Consider the following 18,088-nt stretch of genomic DNA (forward strand, 5'->3'; position numbering starts at 1 on the left):
TTGAAAACAACTTGAAATTATTTATAAACATTTGTTGTGTGACACAGAAATATGGCACAAAAATACAGCTGCTAATTATATGTACAATGTACACTTACAGTTATAATATACCATGTTTTTGTACAAACTATAACAATCAAAATGAAGCATCCCATATATTATGAAGATCTGTATATTCCAAGAATCGGGAGTTCCATAAACGCATTTCTGACTCAGCAATTTTATGATCACTTTGTTGAAATAGCCTGTAACTACCAGCATAAAATAATCTTCGGCTACTAAACTCTTGCTTTAGTTTATCTGTAAACTCCAAGAATTTTTCTTTTGGTAATTGTCTATTATATTTATCACATATTTCCAGTACACACTGAAACGTTAACAATTTGGGAGAGTTTTCTATTAATGCCTTAATGCCTGCAATGGATAAAGTTGCCACACGGAGAAATACATGTATCAGTCCACCATGAGCTGAACATGAACTAATAAAGCTATCAGGGATGGCAGTAAATATTGAATGTATGAAAAGCTGTTGTAAATTGTGATTATGTGCAACTGAAAGTGACAATTTCTTTGAAGTAGACATTGAATTACGAACCTTGAGGCATTGAAGCTTATTGCAGCTGGAAATGATATCCTGCACTGATGTACAATTGCGATTGGACAGCTTGCAGTATTTCAGTGAAGGAAAATGAGATAGTAATAGAGAATCTTTAACATTTGACAATCTGCAATCAATACAACTTAATACGTTACACAGAGACTCTAATGCTAGCAAACTTAAACACCTTTGATACAAAAAAATCATCTTTTCCTGGTATACAGTATCCTCTCTACATGGACTTATGACACAGAATTCTACTCCTAAGTGGGTCAGTTTTAAATTACTTAGTATTTCCCACAAACGATTTTGACTCTCCAATCTAGTAATTGATATACCAAGTATGTTCAAACCTTGTAAGTTGGGACAGTAGTTGGCAATGGCATTAAGACCCTGTAAACTTTTTAAGCATTCATAGCAATTCCTTAATTTAAGTTGCTGAAGATTGGGACATGCAATAGCTAGTTGCTCCAGATGATTGGATAGAAGAGCAGAATATCTTGTGATATCAAAATGAGTCACAGAATGAAGACTTGTAACACGATGAACAGATGGATAAGCTCCTATTACTTTAGTTGCCTTACACACTGTTTTATTGCCACTACATCGATCTGTTAATTGTAACTGGATATCTAATCCTGGTATACCAGAGTGGTTAGCTTGTACAAATGGTAGAACAGCTGTTGGACTGAATTGTAGTTGAAATGCTGGTAGAGTTGGGGAAATACTTAACGGTATTTTAAAACGGACATACAGTTTTAAGTGTGCAGTGTGATCAATCGGTAGTTTAGTGTTCCACAGTTGCCACTTCTGTACTAACTCATGTGTCAATGGCAGCTGATTTGAAATGAATACAATGCTCAAATTAGGTGGCCTAAACCCTATACTTACCCATTCATCAACCCAAACATCACTTGATATTCCCTCCGATTTGTGTACATACACTGTGAGTTCTTTCAAGCTTGAACATATCAGAAGTAATGGCTTGATGTCAACTTCCCATGGAATATCTAATATTTGTAAGTCTTTCATGTGCTGTACAGCTTCTACCAATTGATCAGGATGTAGAACGGTACCCACAGGTAGTGTTAAACTAAGATACCTTACATTATTGCAGTATTGTAGCATTTCAACAAGTGTATATGGTACCACATATCCAAGAAAGGTTAAGCATTTGATGTGCTCTCCGCAAGTCTTCAATAAGTTGTTTATGCAACGTTCTTCACGACTATCATAATAGTCCCACACAAATTTACGCCACAGTGATGGAGTTTCACTCACACTTTGCAATCTTTGTGAAACATATCGCAACTTAACCCTATCACGTAGTGATGTCAAATGTGACATGATAATAACTAGCAACTCCATTGGAAGTGATAATATAGAAGTTTTTGTAAGAGAGTGGTCTTGTTCCATCCCTCTTTCCTGTAACCACGGTACATATGAAAGTTTGTAGGCATTTCATACACTATTCATTCACACACAAGTATAACAATATAATTAAGAATCTGCACCTGAATTCATAACAGTACACATTTTTTTATACCAAATAATTATTTGAATTTGGTCAGACATCAAAAGGTTCTGATCGCCTGAGTGAATGTCAGGACCAACTATTGTAACAGCGTATCAAGATGTTTTTCTGGTTAGCTACAGTTAAAAGGACGTAGTTCTCACGTTATAGCCTTTCTGTAAAGTGTGATTATAAATACTTTTATTGATAGTATCATATACATGCATAGTACAAAATGTTTTGATAGTACTTTGGATTTACTCTGACACTTTGTCAGGCATCTTAAAGTTATAATGTAGTTTGTTAACAGAACACAGATTAGCCATACAAGTATAGTGACATAATTTTACACATTTGTATAGTATGTACATAAAGTTTTGATAAATCTGACACAATCAGACAAATATGTCAGGATATTCTTGCGTTGCTGTTCTGAGACTTACTGTAAGTGACTGAATACTGACTGGTATGTATTATCGACCTAACAATTTCCTGTTAAAATATAATTTCTCCATAAACTCGTATGTACAGTTCTAATGGTTTCTGTCCTCTTTTATAGGTTTATATTCATCAGAGAAGGATTTTACAACATACAAGGCAAAGGGCTTCCTGTTGCAAGTTTGCAAAGGACAGTCGATACAATTCAGTGGTAACAAATCACCCAAAAAGCTAAGGCTAAAACCAGGCTAAAACCAAAAATATACCAGTACTGTGAATTATGGAAACATATACTGTAGCCTCAAGATTTATAGATCCTTACAATGTAACTGTGATGAAATCTGAAACACGTCTGCTACATGATTCTTTGAATATGCCTTTGTTCACCCTTGTAGTTAGCTGACAAAAGCAGCCAGGTTATTCTGTTTAGTCTTAAAATTAAAGACCAGTCTAAAGACTTGCAGTTTTCATTACTGTTGTACTATTTTATGTGTTAGAAACTGGTTTCTCATGTTCCAAACATGTGAATGATCTGAAACTTGGTGAGCGTGTACATTTTTATGTACTGAATTGTATGATCTATGGCAAGACTGTGAAAAAAGGGAGGGTACAGACTGAATGACAGAAATGATGTTAATGCAGCCATGCTATGTATAACACAAGCTATGTAATGCATGTTATGGAACTCTCCTATCCTAGCTAGTGGATTGAAGAAAAAACTGATCTGCACGGCAGCTTACATATGAGCTACACTGGTTGTACATTAACTTGTAACAGTACTAGTCCAGTTATATGTCATTGCTACTGCTCCAGCCTCCTTTGTGGATGACAAACCTTTTAATATTCATAATTTTCTGTCAGTTTAACTGCTGATTACTAAACTAAGTTTGCAGCTATAGTGGGCAATAAGCTGATAACACCTTACTTTTAACTACTGTACTTTATCAAGACACATGGTAGTGAGTTATGGACAATTATTTGTGCAAATAAATATCAATATTTACGTCATACTTGCAGGGTATACCGCCTGTGGGAATAACATGAAAATTGGTCACCATGACAGCTCAAACCTTCGTGGTTTAAAAGAAATTGCATAGACAGCTACAGAGTTATAAGGAAAAGTGTAAAATTATGGATGTCAAAATATTAGTCACCAATGTGCATAATAAGTTGAAAATACTTTTCCAGAAGTTGAACCAGGGACCTCCATGCCTAAATCCTAATCCTTTCACCACTCAATCACTATTGTCAGCAAGGCTGGAGCCCATAGTCTGGCCGGTCTGGCATTGGGTGGACCACTTTTCAGCTACTTGAATTTGTAAAAAAGATTGAGATACTTTAATAGAAGTCATCAAAATATACTCTAATAGAACGGTCATTGTGACACTCTAATAGAACATTCAGTATACAATATAGCCACTGTTATAATTAAACTGCTGTGCAAGCCATTACATATCTGGTAATTGTCTTTAAATTACTCAAAGTTCCAGTAAGTTATCTGCACATGGCATTGTATTGAGCTAATTGATCATGTGTGTCATGCATTAGCAGTTATAATCGCATCTCAAAGAACTAAACTTTCACTTTGAGAATTTTTGTATCATGAAAATAAAATTAGCTACTAACTAGATATGAAATTGAATTAATCGGTACTGTAGAACAAAATTACCATTGATGTTAACAAAAGACTTTGGATGTAAAAATTAATAGCCTCCAGCAGAGTATCTATTTTCAAAAATTTCCCTGGAGGAGCATGCCCCCAGACCCCCCTAGCTTGGCATGCTGAGTGTGCTTAGCACATGCAGTTGAGTATATTACATGAAAGCAGATAATCTCTAATTTAAAGACCATAATATTAGATCAATGTATGCAGGTCTATGTTACATTTTATGCAGGCCTGTAACAAGCCAGCCTATGAATGTTCAAATCCTGTGGCAAGGCTGTGAAGATGCATGCAATTTTGGATGATGTCTGTCCTTGATTTTATTGTAGCCGTAGCGTAGGAATCGTCTGACCTTACACAAGTAGCCTACACTATAATATACTATTACTTTCCATACTAAAAGCTGGCTAGCACTAGTCTGGCGGTGCTCACCATTTCGTATAAGAAGAATCTGGTCTTCTAACATTTAAAATTTGTAGCGTGTTACAGAAAACAGGTAACAGCAATCAGATTTGCATTATTATATAATGTGTGAAAAACTTTACCATAAAGCTTTGTGAAGATGTGTTATGATTAAGGCTGCTTGCAGTCCACAATAGGGTGTTCTTTTAAGGAACAAAAGATATGAGGTAGTAAAGGGCCTGTGGTTGGAAATGATGCACTCGTGATGCTGCCTGTGTAATATGGAAAGTATCTTTGGCTATGTTAGCAACTGTTTGTTAATGTATTTCAACAGCAACTTACTTTGTATGGTTAGTACACATGCCATTCATGCTGCCATTAATGTGTTCCTTTTTTACAACTCTCGTGATGCTAGAGTGACTAGACCCTTCTTCTTTGTGCAAAGGGGCAGGCGCCACCAAACTAGGATAGCATGCCAAAGGGTGGTTTCCATATAGCCACAAACCACCTGCGTGTTGCTTGTGATTATTACCAGGGGCACTTTAACTGTGCCACAGCCACTGTAAAAGTTGAGAGAGGTTCAACCTTCTCAGCTCTTCAGGCATCGCAGGCAGGACGATCTGTTAGTGGAAACAAACACCACACTGACCGCAGGCAAACGCCAAGGCATACCTTTGATGCCAGGATCGCTGCCAGGGTCGTTACCAAGGTTCGCTAAACTTATATATATTTATCCCTGCCATAGACCATAATTTTTACCAATAACTTGGAGAGTGTACAACGATAGGGTTGGCAATGAAAAAATCAACCTCTATAGTTTCTCCTCCAACTCTGGTAGATCAATCCTACCCAAGTCTACATCAAAACTGTAGGGAAATAATACAGTGATTCCCCTTTGTTTCCGGAGCGCGCATTTTAATTTTCTCGATTTTTCAGTTTTTAAAATAAAAATGGGTAGCAGCATCAGCGATGCTGTTTAGCACGCTTCAATGTTTCCATGAATGGTACATTACATGGTAGTCATTATATTATTGAAATCAGATGCGTATTCTTGGGGAAATGGATGTTGCGAGTTTCTAAATCATAGCGTGAGCAAGAGCACCAGCTTGCGTTGGCATATGAACACTATAAAGCTCCACTTAATAAGATCCAAAAAGGTGCCTGGGAGTATGTAAACCAACTTTGGACTTCGTTGTGTGAGTTTCAGTGAGTTGGCATTTTATTGCAGACCAGCTAAGCTCCCTTTAGTGAAAATTGAAGTACAGCGAATCACCTTTTACGCAAGTGCATTTTGTAGTGTACCTCACCCTATAACCCAAAAAAGCACTGGACAACATTCTAGATGTTCCTGCCCATTTTTAAGAATATGAACCAAAATCAGTCAAAATTTACGACACGGATATATCCCAAACGGAAGGTATTTGGTCTCTACCGAACCCACCATTTAAAACTAGACCATTGGTAGGCTCCATCCCTGAGTGACAAGTTAATCCACAGGGGGTTGATTTTTTCATTGCCAACCCTAACAACTATATATGCGGCTATGCTGTCTATAATGTAGAGGTCCCTCAATGAAATTATAACAACCATTCATGAGAACAAACTCCAACACCCATTTTGATTTGCCCTGATTACCGTATATCATCTCATCACAACGTTAACACTGAATCAGTTTAAGTGGAAATTAGCAGGACAGCTGGACTAAATTTGTGAATTCACACCTAATCTTTTAATTTGAGCTTCTTTTTGTACTTATAGTTTCGCACAGTAAAAAATAGTAACATAAATTACTTCGTACCGCATACTGCGCATACTTTATGCCCACAAACATTTCACTCCAATGTGATCACAATCCTTCATCACAGGTATCCCTCCACTGTCTAACTGGTAAAGCAGATAAAACTCGAGATAAATAGAAAACAAATCATTGAAGTTCGATAATTATCGAGACGCTCGTATCGAGACAATCCATGTGATGTATCACAGTATTCAGGTTTTATCACGTGCTCTACTTGCGCGCGTGTGATTCAAACATGGATGAATTGGAGGTCGCGATACAGTACATTACTCAAGGTGAGTGGTGTAAGACAAGAAGACATGTAATCAATATCATTTTACAGAGGCGGTAAAAAATACCGTGCAGACTGAAGTGTACGTTCAAACTATTGCATCGCACGCAATACTGCGTGGTCTTCGCCCCGAACACATCGACAAACTAGTTCATTATGTTGGAAACCATCAGAAAGGAGGTTAGTTGATATAAGTGGTTCATCTTTTGTAAATTATGATTTAGCATTTTTTTCAGGAGCTTGGCTAAATGCTAGAATTGTGCGTTCTCTTATACCCACAACAAATGTTCCCTCCTCAGCTGCTCTTAAGGCGATATGTTACATTGGACTGGGACGTATTCCAATGAACACAAAGGTTAATTGTAAAATAATGTTGTATATTGCACTAGTATATCTCTTCAGGTTTTGTTACTAAAATGGGTTATACTGGTCTACCATTTCATTGACAACCTCACACCATTACAATCACTATATGGAGCAATTATAAACCATGTAACAGTTGATGATCTGGTAAGATGTGTGTAGTTTATGTGTGCGTGTGTGTGTGTGTGTGTGTGTGGTCTTCATGTTGGTATGTCTTGTTTTTTGGTCTTATTTAGCGTCCACTGATTTGTCAGTTACTTTATTACCTTACTCGCCAGGAAGATGGTATGAATATGTAGCAGAGGAGATTGGAAGCGCTTCACGTACTACTTAAAAATATTTCGTTAATTGCATATTTTAGCTTGAAATTTCGCGTGAGCCCAAAAACTAATGCTTATCAGGTATTTAGATTGTGCTTCGTATAGTAATGTAGTTTGTTTTGTAAAAACCCCTAGATTTTGAGGCAAAAGTTATATAACTCGCACTGACCAGGTATGTATATATTTGTGAGTAAACTATATTGACACGTTTTATTTCATCCCAGAAAATGGACTTTCTATATAATTAATTTCTAAGGTGCTTCTGACCTCCTCTGAATTTGCAGTAACTAAATCATGTGTTAAATTACATTGTTTAATATTGTGCATCTTTTTGTAGTGAAGCCATACCGAGCACAAAGATTGTTACAGATCAGAGAGCAAGTGGTACATGGAATACATACCAACTGAAAGGTTTACCACTATTCTGTACGTTTAGGGTGATGATGAAGCACCATTAGAAGGACTACTGACTGTTTATCAGTTGTATGCTCCTCATCTTGTGCCTGTTAGCATCAAACCACAAAAGGTATTCTGTGTCTATGTAGTTGGATGATTTTATCACTTTGTGAATGATACAGAAATGGTTCAACACTTTTGAGAGAGCTCTAGCAGCAAATATATTCAAAGTTCAGGTATGGTGATAGACTAGGGTTGGAACAAGTGGACAAATACATCTTTCAAAGCTACTTTTGAAAATGTTACTGAAGCTTCGAAGCTTTGCTACAAATGTCATGTCAATAATTAATGAACACAATTGATGGTTATTAGGGTGTACACTGTAGTACAGGCTCATACACTTTGTTATAAGCTCCAGTATAACCATTGTTTAAACTATAACTGCATCAAAAATATGTAAATTGCAAGGAGTGGCAATACTTGTGCAACTGGTTTAACATGTTATTAACTTAGTATCCATGGTAACAAAGCTTTGGTGGGTTAAAGCAGCATTCAAATGTTATGAAATCTTGAACTATTTGTCTCAACCCTATAATAGACATCCTCACATACTGTATAGCCTAGGGGGGAAATCTTTGCTGATTTTGCGGTTTTGAGAGCTACCAGTGAAAATTTTATCCTTGAAATATTTATATCATACACAGGGCTGAAGCCCACGGTCCGGCATTGGCCGGACCACTTTTCAGCCACTTGAATTTGCAAAAAGATCAAGATACTCTAATAGAGCAGTCATCACATTATACTCTAATAGAACAGTCATCGTGATAATAGAGCATTCAGTATACAATATAATATCAATACTCTTATTGCACTAGTTCAGTCTGGTTGATCTAAGCCATTATATCCATTTTAATTGTCTTCAAATTACTTTCCAGTGAACCATCTGCATAGAATTGCACAATAGGCTAATTGATAATGCATGTTATGCATTAACAATTACAATCAAAATTGCTTCTGTACCTCAAAAGAACTAAACTCACTTTGTATAATGAAAGTGAAATTAGCTATACTAGCTTTATATTGAATTAATTGGTATACAGTAGCTCAAAATTACCTGGATATATTCTTGGTGTTAAAAGCAGAAAGAGACCGTGTATGTAAAATAGCTTCCAGATGCCATTTCAGAGCATGTATTTTCAAAAATTTTCCCAGGGAGCATGCCCCAGACTTCCTTAGCTTAGCATGTTAATGCATGCTGTAGCTAGCACACACACAAAAAATTACAGTAAATAATCTGATTTAAATTTCAAATCAATAAATGTAGTGTGCATGACTATGACCTCCATTGCAGTCCATGAATGGCCTGACCACTCAAAATCTCTGAGCTCCGGCCCTGATACAGTATGATAGTACTGTATAGTAGGGGCATCGAAAGTGTGGGGGCGATCCATGATATAATATAACCCAAAAACCTGCCACGATTTTTCCTCACAATGACATAACAGTATTGGTTGGGTAAAAACCAAGTCCCAAAGTGTCTTCAGATCGACCCAAATCGTTTCCGTCAAGTTGCTACAGAATTTAAAGAAAATTTATTCAATGGAATTTTCTACTGCCTGCCTGCCTGCCTGCCTGCCTGCCTGCCTGCCTGCCTGCCTGCCTGCCTGCCTGCCTGCCTGCCTGCCTGCCTGCCTGCCTGCCTGCCTGCCTGCCTGCCTGCCTGCCTGCCTGCCTGCCTGCCTGCCTGCCTGCCTGCCTGCCTGCCTGCCTGCCTGCCTGCCTGCCTGCCTGCCTGCCTGCCTGCCTGCCTGCCTGCCTGCCTGCCTGCCTGCCTGCCTGCCTGCCTGCCTGTCTGCCAGCCACCTTCAGTCAAACGTAGCGGAAAACTAGCTACAGCCCTAATTCTTTTGCAGAAACGTTTCTAGTTCGCTTAAGAAAAAACCTTTGGTATATTGATAAACATACAGTGCTTGCTCTATTGTCTTACCTTTTATCCTTCTTTACCATGGCCATCAGTCAAGGTTCTATTGCTGAGTGTTAATACACTACGGTATGGCTTCCTTCCATCTACTGGTGTATATTGCATCAAACTATTCGAATACATGTGGTTGCTGGTAGTACAAGTGCTGGGCGGTATTGAAAAATAGCAAACTGTATAAGAAGTACAGTATCACAGTATTACTAAATATCACGGTATTACTAAATATCACAGTATTAATGTAAAAGCCAGGTAGTGTCTAATCACTGGACTGGACTACTGGACTGGCTTTTTTTTTTAGTTTTACACATTTTTAAGGGTGGGCCGGTTACTGTACATCTGGGTGACTTGTGATAACATTTCAGTACTGAGTGGTGAAGATGATACTTTAATCCTAAAAAGTAGCTGTGATAAGCCTATTAAATGTATTTCTATTCACTGTGCTACTCTACTATATGGCAGATATGTATACCCAAAAATGTTTCTCTCTCTGTTAGGCACACATGATTATTGTAATACAACTTTTTATAACATAATGGTGTGTGTGCGTGGGGTAGGGTGTGTGTGAACACACAAACTAGATCCCATTGCATAACTGGAATGAAATGTCTGCAATCTTTAAATTGTACTACAATAATAGGAGTAGAAAATTGCATGGTCATAGCACAACAGCATACAGTACGTACAAGTTTAAAAAGCAATGTTAAACAATCCCCATTACAGACAGTTGCGTACATATCATGGACTCCAGTGACTAGTCACCAATTCACCATATATGTTATAGAAAGTTGTATCACAATAATCACGTATGTGTGCCTAACAGTGAGAGAAACATTTTTGGGTATCCACACATGTGAGTATCTGCTATACAGTACAGTAGCAGCGAATTAAATTCATTTAACTGAATCCATTTAGCTTATCACAGTAACTTTTTAGGATTGAAGTATCATATTCATTACTCAATGCTGAAATGTTGTCACAAGTCACCCAAATGTACAGTAACCCAACCCTTAAAAATGTGTAAAACTAAAAAAAATGCCAGTCCAGTAGTCCATTCCAGTATTCCAGTCCAGTCCAGTGATTAGACACTACCGTAAAAGCCATTGGTATTAAAGTAACTGCCATTTACCTCAACAAAAGCACCAAATACCCATGGTAGCTAAGCAAACTTGTTTACATAGTTTGGTTAGCTGACTACATCAGCACCTGCCTACAAACATTGTCACATGTCTGGTTACCTTCTAAATATGGGATGAAACAAGCCCACAGGGAGGCCATAGTGCCCAGATGGTATGGCAGTATTAAAAAAAAGACAAACAAACGGTATTATTCAAAAAAACAGGTGGTATCAAAACCAATGCTTTTGACTTAAACATCACAGATTACTACCAATACTGGTATATCGCCCAGCTCTAGTCGCTGGTTGCACCAAACTATTTGAACAGAGTAGGGACAGTATATAGTGCTGCAATAAAAAGTACTGAAACAAGCTGGATAGGAGTAGTACGTAATGTCCAAATACTGTAAAACAATAAGAAGTGAATATCCCTACTGTGCTGTATACTTGTAGTGTAAGGAGTGTTTGCAAATCCATGAAAATTTTAAATTAAATGACATTGCTCAACCTTGAAAAAATTTGCCCCTCAAAATATTTAGGCTATATGGTATGCATATCATGTTACCCACATTTGCTCCAGCTATACAATTACACAAAAAATTGGTTATATCCCTACTGTGCTCCAAGATACCATAACGGAAATGCACAGTAGACATATAACACTTCTTATTTAATATCGTGAACTACTCCAGCTTGTTTCATACTTTTTATCAATGTGCTTATGGTCCCTACTCTAGTTGAAAATTCCAAATTTTTTTGTATACTTGTTTGACTGGTCGCCCCCAGCTATATCAATTATTATCGTCTACCAAAACTGGAGTATCTGTTTTCAGCTATGTTCAACCTGTTACATAGCATTTTGAATTCAAAAAGCACCTCGCATACCCAAAGAAAGAAATGGTGTCATTGTGGAACTTAGGATTCCACTGCTTTCCGTGAGACCTGAGCAGTCCTCCTGTCATGCCCTCCTCCCACAGGTATATATATTTCCTGCACAAGACTCGAGTGCCTTTCCAGTGCTGGTTGCTGAGTGGCAATAGCTGTGTTTCATAGTGTGTGTGTGTGCATGTGTGCGAGTATGTGTTTGTGACATTCACTTATTGCAATGCATGCTGTAGACGCAGTGTTATTCCGGTTGTCCAACACCATGGTTATCTAAATTCCAATTACGACTGTTCAAATAGAGTACTTCCTTTCTGGTGTGCTTTCTGTTAGAATAGATGTATGTTCTATTAGAATAATTTTCTGTAAATCAATGGATTTCATTTATAAAAACAAAGTGACATTATTTGCTTAATTATACTCTGAACACTTTTGTCAACTCCAGGAGCAAGGATGTTTGGATCCACTATATTTAAGCTTCTATAGCTATGTTTGTTGCCTTGATTTTAGGCACTTCGACATGAGGTTACGTTGGAAAGTCCAAGCATACAGCATAAAGATTCTGTCACCTTACAGCCTCCTGTGAGAACCATGCACATACATGTATATCTTATTATTTTACATTGTGGATATACAGAATGCTAAACGTAGGAGAACAGAAGTTGATGTGCTATTTCCAAAACAGCTAGTGGACCTAAGACTGGACAAAGATAAGGAGAAAATGGTGATTACTCCTCTCACATCCTTCAGTGACCTGTTGGCTCATGTTGATCAGATGCAGGTACATGTGTAACACTTGCCACAGTATTACACACACACTGATTACATATACCATTGATATGTGTACATACATATCAAACGAAATGGGACTAAAATGTGGAATGGACTGGAAAACAGACTCTGGAAGAAACTTGCCTTAAGATGTCTATTTATCAAAGTTAGCTTTTTAAAAACAATATCAACTCTGAGTTAGTGCTGAGCAATATGACAATATTTTAGTTAAACCGCGGTATCTGCTTTTGATACCGTCCAATTTTTTAACTATCGCAAATATCGTGAATTCGAAAACACAAGTCTTTTAGTAGCTAACATACCGTATAACGGAAAATTTTGGCGGGAGAAAATTTTGGCGAATTGATCATTGACAGAAATTGGCGAATAATACTTTGGCGAATGCATGACATTACTTTGCCCACGAAATTTTAATCTGACAGCGTTGGCGACGAAGCTTTGCGATGTCTACGTACAAAGTACTACAGTTCAATGCCTCTGATTCGAATCGACGCACTCTTATGTAAATAGCTAGCTGAAATAAAAACAACGTGCAAAGTCAGTAATCGAGACTGGAACACTGGCATGTGGCAAGCGAGGCAAGGCATTTGCACATGATGGGCACTAAGCTGAGTCGCTCGAGTGAATTGCCCATCTGCCTGAGCTATTAGTCTAATACTGGCTGTGGATACTTACGGAAGATTAAACACTCACCGCTGTAACAGTATTCACAGAATAAATTAATTCACTCACCGATGAACAGCGTCTACTGCACTTTCAGTGTTTATAAAAATGGCGAATAAAATTTTGGCGAATCCATGCATACTTGCCAAATTCGCCAAAATTTTCTCCTGCCAAAATTTTCCGCTATACGGTATCCTGTGTGAAGAAGTCTACTTACAGCACATATGAATGGATATGTACTGCAGTAAATATATTGCAATTGGCTTTACAACACAATTCTGTCATTAACTGAAATTTTTAGGGTTATTTCTGTGTCTAAATCTAGTACTGCAGGCATAAAATAGCATCAAACTAAGGTATTCCAATAATTTAGTCATACTGCAATATCAAGTTGACAATACCGTACCGTCTATGAAATATCAAAACCGCTCAGCACTACTCTGAGTAAACCACTGAGCACCATCTCAAAGCTTGCTCAAACCAATATTAAGCTCTGCACTTACAGCTGGTGTTAAATTTCTTTCTTTTTGTGCTCAAGTAAAAGCGTACTTTTTGCATTACGAGTCTAGATACAAGCTTTAAGACTTGTTGAAGAGACTAAGTTACTTGGATTTGTGTTGAGGTTAATTGCTACAATTGGTTTTGTGGCTGTTTCTCAATTCACCAGTAGTAATGGGCAGGCTTTGAGGATATCCCACGTTGTAGTTCATTGTCTGGCAAACTACAATAGAATTTATGTTATGTTATTTATTATATACTGTAGGATGATTTTAACCTTGTTTACAGCGCTAGCTAATGCTGTAATGGTCACAGTGACAAGTTCGCTTAACACTTGATTGCATTAATTAAAGTGCAGGGCTTGACGGTAGCTCGATCATGCTTCAAGGGCTTCTGCTAGATGTTTGTTGTGCTTAGTATTGTTTTGGGATCCTTTACTGTAGAAAATCCATGTTTTATGCTTGTATGTGCTGGTCAGTTTGTGAGTTAGTTTCCATGTTTTAGTCATGTCCTATCACATGTGCACACTGCTACTACACTTGTATTTCAATGATTTTCTTCCATTTATAGCTTCCTAGTCAGATGGCAGTGATACTACAGTATCCAGTGATGCAGCATTTATTTGCCATCTCTGCTGATAAGACAGCTTCAATCAGATTGACTAACTGGCTACAAGGGGTCCTGTTGTCAGGTACGCCATCTTGTTGCTATGCAGTGTTTTATTACATCACACCTATGGTGTAAATATTACCTTTGTGGTATGAGCTATTCATCAAGACACACAGTATTGTATTGTGTGACTAAGATGCCACACCAATGTGTAATAAACAGGAAGTACAAATGGACTAGTGTTCTGCGATACAGTGTATTTCGTGTATCATGTAGGTGTATCACCATCAATAAACTGTTCGATACGATACTGTATCACGATACCATAATGAAGTGGTCATGGCTAGTTATGACTGGCATATTAGCTAATAGTTGTAACAACATCTAATTTATCAGAGCTAACACTGATTCTACATTCACTGTGCATACAAATTTCTTTATTCAGTGAATGCTGATAAACTACCGATGTGACAAATAGCTAGTGTGTTCTGATATATGGGTAGTGGTAAAAGCCGGAATGGAACGGAACGGAACCAATTAGGGGGCGCGCCAAGTAGAAAAATCGTTTGAGACGGATTTTGCATCGTTTCCAACTGCCACATAGTGACTAGAATTGTGCCAGAGTTGATTTCCTTCTACTTATATGCAAGCTAGAAATTGCGCTCTCGAAGTTTCTATTTAATGCCCGCCACGTGGCATGTTGTGCTCTTACCAATCCATCAAATTCTGTTTAATCCTGATGTAGAATTGCTTCCTTATCATTGTAAAAGGTAAACTACTGTAGTATTTTCATGTTATAGTCATGTCTAACTCTGTAGTAACAGCGAGGATGGTTTTCTGAAGTCTGCCAGCATGGGCAATAATTTACGAGAGTTAACCACAGTGTATGTTAGTGGCTGTGAATCATATGCGTATAGCGCTTACAAAATAATAGTTTAGCAGGTTAAATGATAGTTTTTCAGCGTAGGTAATTGCAAAACGCTGTCGTGCAGTGGGCATTAAATAGAAACTCCGAGCGAGCGATTTCTAGCATACCTACAAGTAGAAGAAAACTAACTTCAGCACAATTCTAGTCACTATGTAATGGTAAGAAACGGTGTACAATGTGCAAAAACGATTTATTAACTTGGCGCGCGCCCCGTTCCATTCCGTTCCGGCTTTTAGCACTACCCCTGATATATATGGAAAACAGAGTTGCTGTCACAAAGCACATCTCTACCTGGATACCAGCCTCTATTACACCACCACACCACCCAGACAATTAACTACCACAAACATTTTAATGCATGCTCCCACAAAGGCTTGTCCATATTACTCTGCATTTTGATGAGTTGTCAAGATGGCTACTATACAGCGGATTGTTTACTGCTTAATGGTGCAGTTCTTTATACTTAAAGTGTAACAGCTACTGTTTTTAGAAGACCCAGGTAAGAATATTTTAGCTATAACAGCAGCACTTGTGCACACATATTTGTATGGCTTCTCGTAACGTTGCGTTTTATAGCACAGGTAAATAGAGAAGCTTTCTATTTGAGTATCTGAGAGATCACTGTTATAGTAATAGAGCAATCACATACTTCTACTAGAAAATTTTGATATATAGATATTTTCTAAGTACAGTATCGTACCCAATACTCTAATAGAAGAGTCAACTTAAGTACAAGTCCTTGTGCACACACTTAATTATACCACTCCACTTTGAAATTGATGACCCCTGCTTGCTACTGTGTTTACTGATGTGTTATTATGTTTCATGTTAAATTAATTCTATACTTTTTATTCTCTAGAAGTCATTGAGAGTCGTAGTAACATTGTTTTGCCATGGATTGAGAGCTTATTACAACATCTTGTATCATTGACATGTTTACTTCTGGTAGTACACTTCTCTCACATTTCATGTGTCTTAACCTGCTACTTGCTTTAGGAACCTATTCCAATTGTGGAAGCTTTTCTTGCTGATTATCTCAAACTATGGGATGGACTTGCATATCAAAAAGAGATACTACAACTAATCAGTTGCTCACTACGTTTACAATATTTTGATGGTATGTGTGTGTAGTATTTGTTTGTGAAAAAAAAAGTTGTGATAATGTGGCAAAGCTAGCTACCAAGTCATCCATGAGACGCTTTAAAAAATACATAAAGAACTGTGATGTTTAGGGATGTAACCATAGTTCAATTGTTACAGTTGCTGTTAATATACCATAGATTTGCAAAATGATTTCCTTGATCCTCTGAGGAAGTTGATATTTACAAGTGAATCGGTTGAATATAAAGTAAGAAGATATCTACTGTTTTTGCATCAGTGTTTAGCTACACAAAGCGTATATTGTGTGTATGTGTCAGTACGAGTAATCACAGTATTTTACTGAATGTAATTGGTCATGTACTTTTAACTTTAGTACTTTGTCTTGCAAACATTCACGGAAATGTTGAGACACTTTGTGACCACTGAATGGCCAAGATATCAGAAATATTTACAGACAGAAGATCATTCAACGGAAAGGTGAGATGCTGTAAAGTTTGATTCTATAGTAAGTGAAATGTTCCAATTGTTGAGCTTTGCTAGATGATCATGTATACACCAGATCTTACTATCTTGAAAACATCAAGTAACAGGAAGCTGCTTGCAATACATGGTTTGCACGCAACTTACATTAACCCTTAAACCTACAACGAACTTGTGCAGAATGTATGTTTACACAAGATGGGCACACATGGTGACGTTAGGTGGAATAAGTTAATTCTTATAGCCTTAAACTACACATTCTGCTTACTAGGCTACTTGGAGAAGGTTAAATGAACAGCGGCTTACTTGTTATGAATCAATGAACACCAGTAAGTCATGTCACCATGTTTCAAAACTTTCTTGCCATGTCTTAATTTCGATTGTGGATTTACTCACATGAGTCATATATCACCTGATAGAAAATTTTGGGATGAAACAAACAGAATTTGTTGCAAGTTGATAGGAGCAATCGCCATTGAATTATAGATCATTTTATAAAGGTATGCATGTTTCCTTACCAAAAAGTTATTTGCATGGCTAGCTTTTGCCTCACTGTTTAGCATTAGGGAAAAACCCTTAAATCCTTGTTACGTCACAAAAAGGACATAAATTGTGTAGCCATATTTTTTTTACATATGCAGGTTTCTGTCTGTATTTGTGATGGAATATCCGGATGATCTTAATCCAAAGAGTACAATTATGAAATTCATATCTTACACTGATGATTTAATGATACAGTGTCTACAGGTAAAGAATGACAATGCATGCAGAGTGTCATGGAATGTATGTAGTATCACCATATATGGGATGCTAAATCTTGGTGGGAAATAAATCATACAGTATGATAGTACTCTATAGTAGGGACCACAAAGGTTTGGTATGGCCCATGAAACACATCACAGAAAAAAAAAAACCTCAATTTTCCATGACTACAATGAGGCATTATTGGTTAGGCAAAACTAAACCCAAAGAAGCCTTCATATCAACCAGAAACACTTTCAATAAGTTGCTATGGAATATTTTTTTTAAATTTATTAAACAGAATTTTCTACTGACTGACTGAATAACTGACTGATGCTTTCAGTCAAACGTAACTTGATAATGGCTAAGGCTACAGGCTTGATTTTTTTCACTGTTCCATGTTGCTTCGGCCCAAGAGGTGCCTATTGGCATACTGCAGTACGTACAATGCATTCTTCATAGACTTACCAGTGTCCTCCTTTGTGTCCCATTGCTGACAGCAAAAGGTGTCGATTTAGCTGTAGCTACTGCATCATC

General features: G+C 37.4%; 2 protein-coding genes across 5 annotated transcripts in view; one reads left to right on the forward strand and one right to left on the reverse strand.

Annotated features, from left to right (window-relative positions):
• LOC136240070 (uncharacterized) lies at nucleotides 1-6,623 on the reverse strand. 2 transcript variants are annotated; one of them, XM_066030916.1, is made up of 2 exons: nucleotides 6,429-6,623; nucleotides 1-2,023 (listed from the first exon to the last, which is right to left on the reverse strand). In XM_066030916.1, exon 2 carries the CDS (start codon nucleotides 2,012-2,014, stop codon nucleotides 137-139), a length of 1,878 nt encoding a protein of 625 aa, XP_065886988.1. In that variant the 5' UTR covers nucleotides 2,015-2,023; nucleotides 6,429-6,623; the 3' UTR covers nucleotides 1-136. The 2 variants fall into 2 exon arrangements, with proteins under 2 accessions (XP_065886988.1, XP_065886987.1); XM_066030915.1 differs by having other exon boundaries at nucleotides 6,413-6,623.
• The window catches only part of LOC136240069 (centromere protein I-like), a 23,061-nt gene continuing 11,528 nt past the window's right edge, over nucleotides 6,556-18,088 (forward strand). For 2 of the 3 annotated variants that reach the window (XM_066030914.1, XM_066030912.1), the window contains exons 1-16: nucleotides 6,556-6,687; nucleotides 6,735-6,863; nucleotides 6,908-7,038; nucleotides 7,086-7,193; nucleotides 7,283-7,331; nucleotides 7,704-7,750; nucleotides 7,803-7,892; nucleotides 7,945-7,998; nucleotides 12,250-12,321; nucleotides 12,377-12,520; nucleotides 14,263-14,383; nucleotides 16,089-16,174; nucleotides 16,226-16,346; nucleotides 16,510-16,577; nucleotides 16,704-16,807; nucleotides 17,452-17,557. In XM_066030914.1, the coding sequence (XP_065886986.1) occupies nucleotides 6,648-6,687; nucleotides 6,735-6,863; nucleotides 6,908-7,038; nucleotides 7,086-7,193; nucleotides 7,283-7,331; nucleotides 7,704-7,750; nucleotides 7,803-7,892; nucleotides 7,945-7,998; nucleotides 12,250-12,321; nucleotides 12,377-12,520; nucleotides 14,263-14,383; nucleotides 16,089-16,174; nucleotides 16,226-16,346; nucleotides 16,510-16,577; nucleotides 16,704-16,807; nucleotides 17,452-17,557 (1,470 nt within the window). In that variant the 5' untranslated portion in view covers nucleotides 6,556-6,647. The remainder of the gene's footprint in view (nucleotides 6,688-6,734; nucleotides 6,864-6,907; nucleotides 7,039-7,085; nucleotides 7,194-7,282; nucleotides 7,332-7,703; nucleotides 7,751-7,802; nucleotides 7,893-7,944; nucleotides 7,999-12,249; nucleotides 12,322-12,376; nucleotides 12,521-14,262; nucleotides 14,384-16,088; nucleotides 16,175-16,225; nucleotides 16,347-16,509; nucleotides 16,578-16,703; nucleotides 16,808-17,451; nucleotides 17,558-18,088) is intronic. The other variant, XM_066030913.1, reaches the window with a different exon arrangement.

The sequence above is a fragment of the Dysidea avara genome, chromosome 12, assembly GCF_963678975.1.
Source record: "Dysidea avara chromosome 12, odDysAvar1.4, whole genome shotgun sequence".
NCBI lineage: Eukaryota > Metazoa > Porifera > Demospongiae > Dictyoceratida > Dysideidae > Dysidea > Dysidea avara.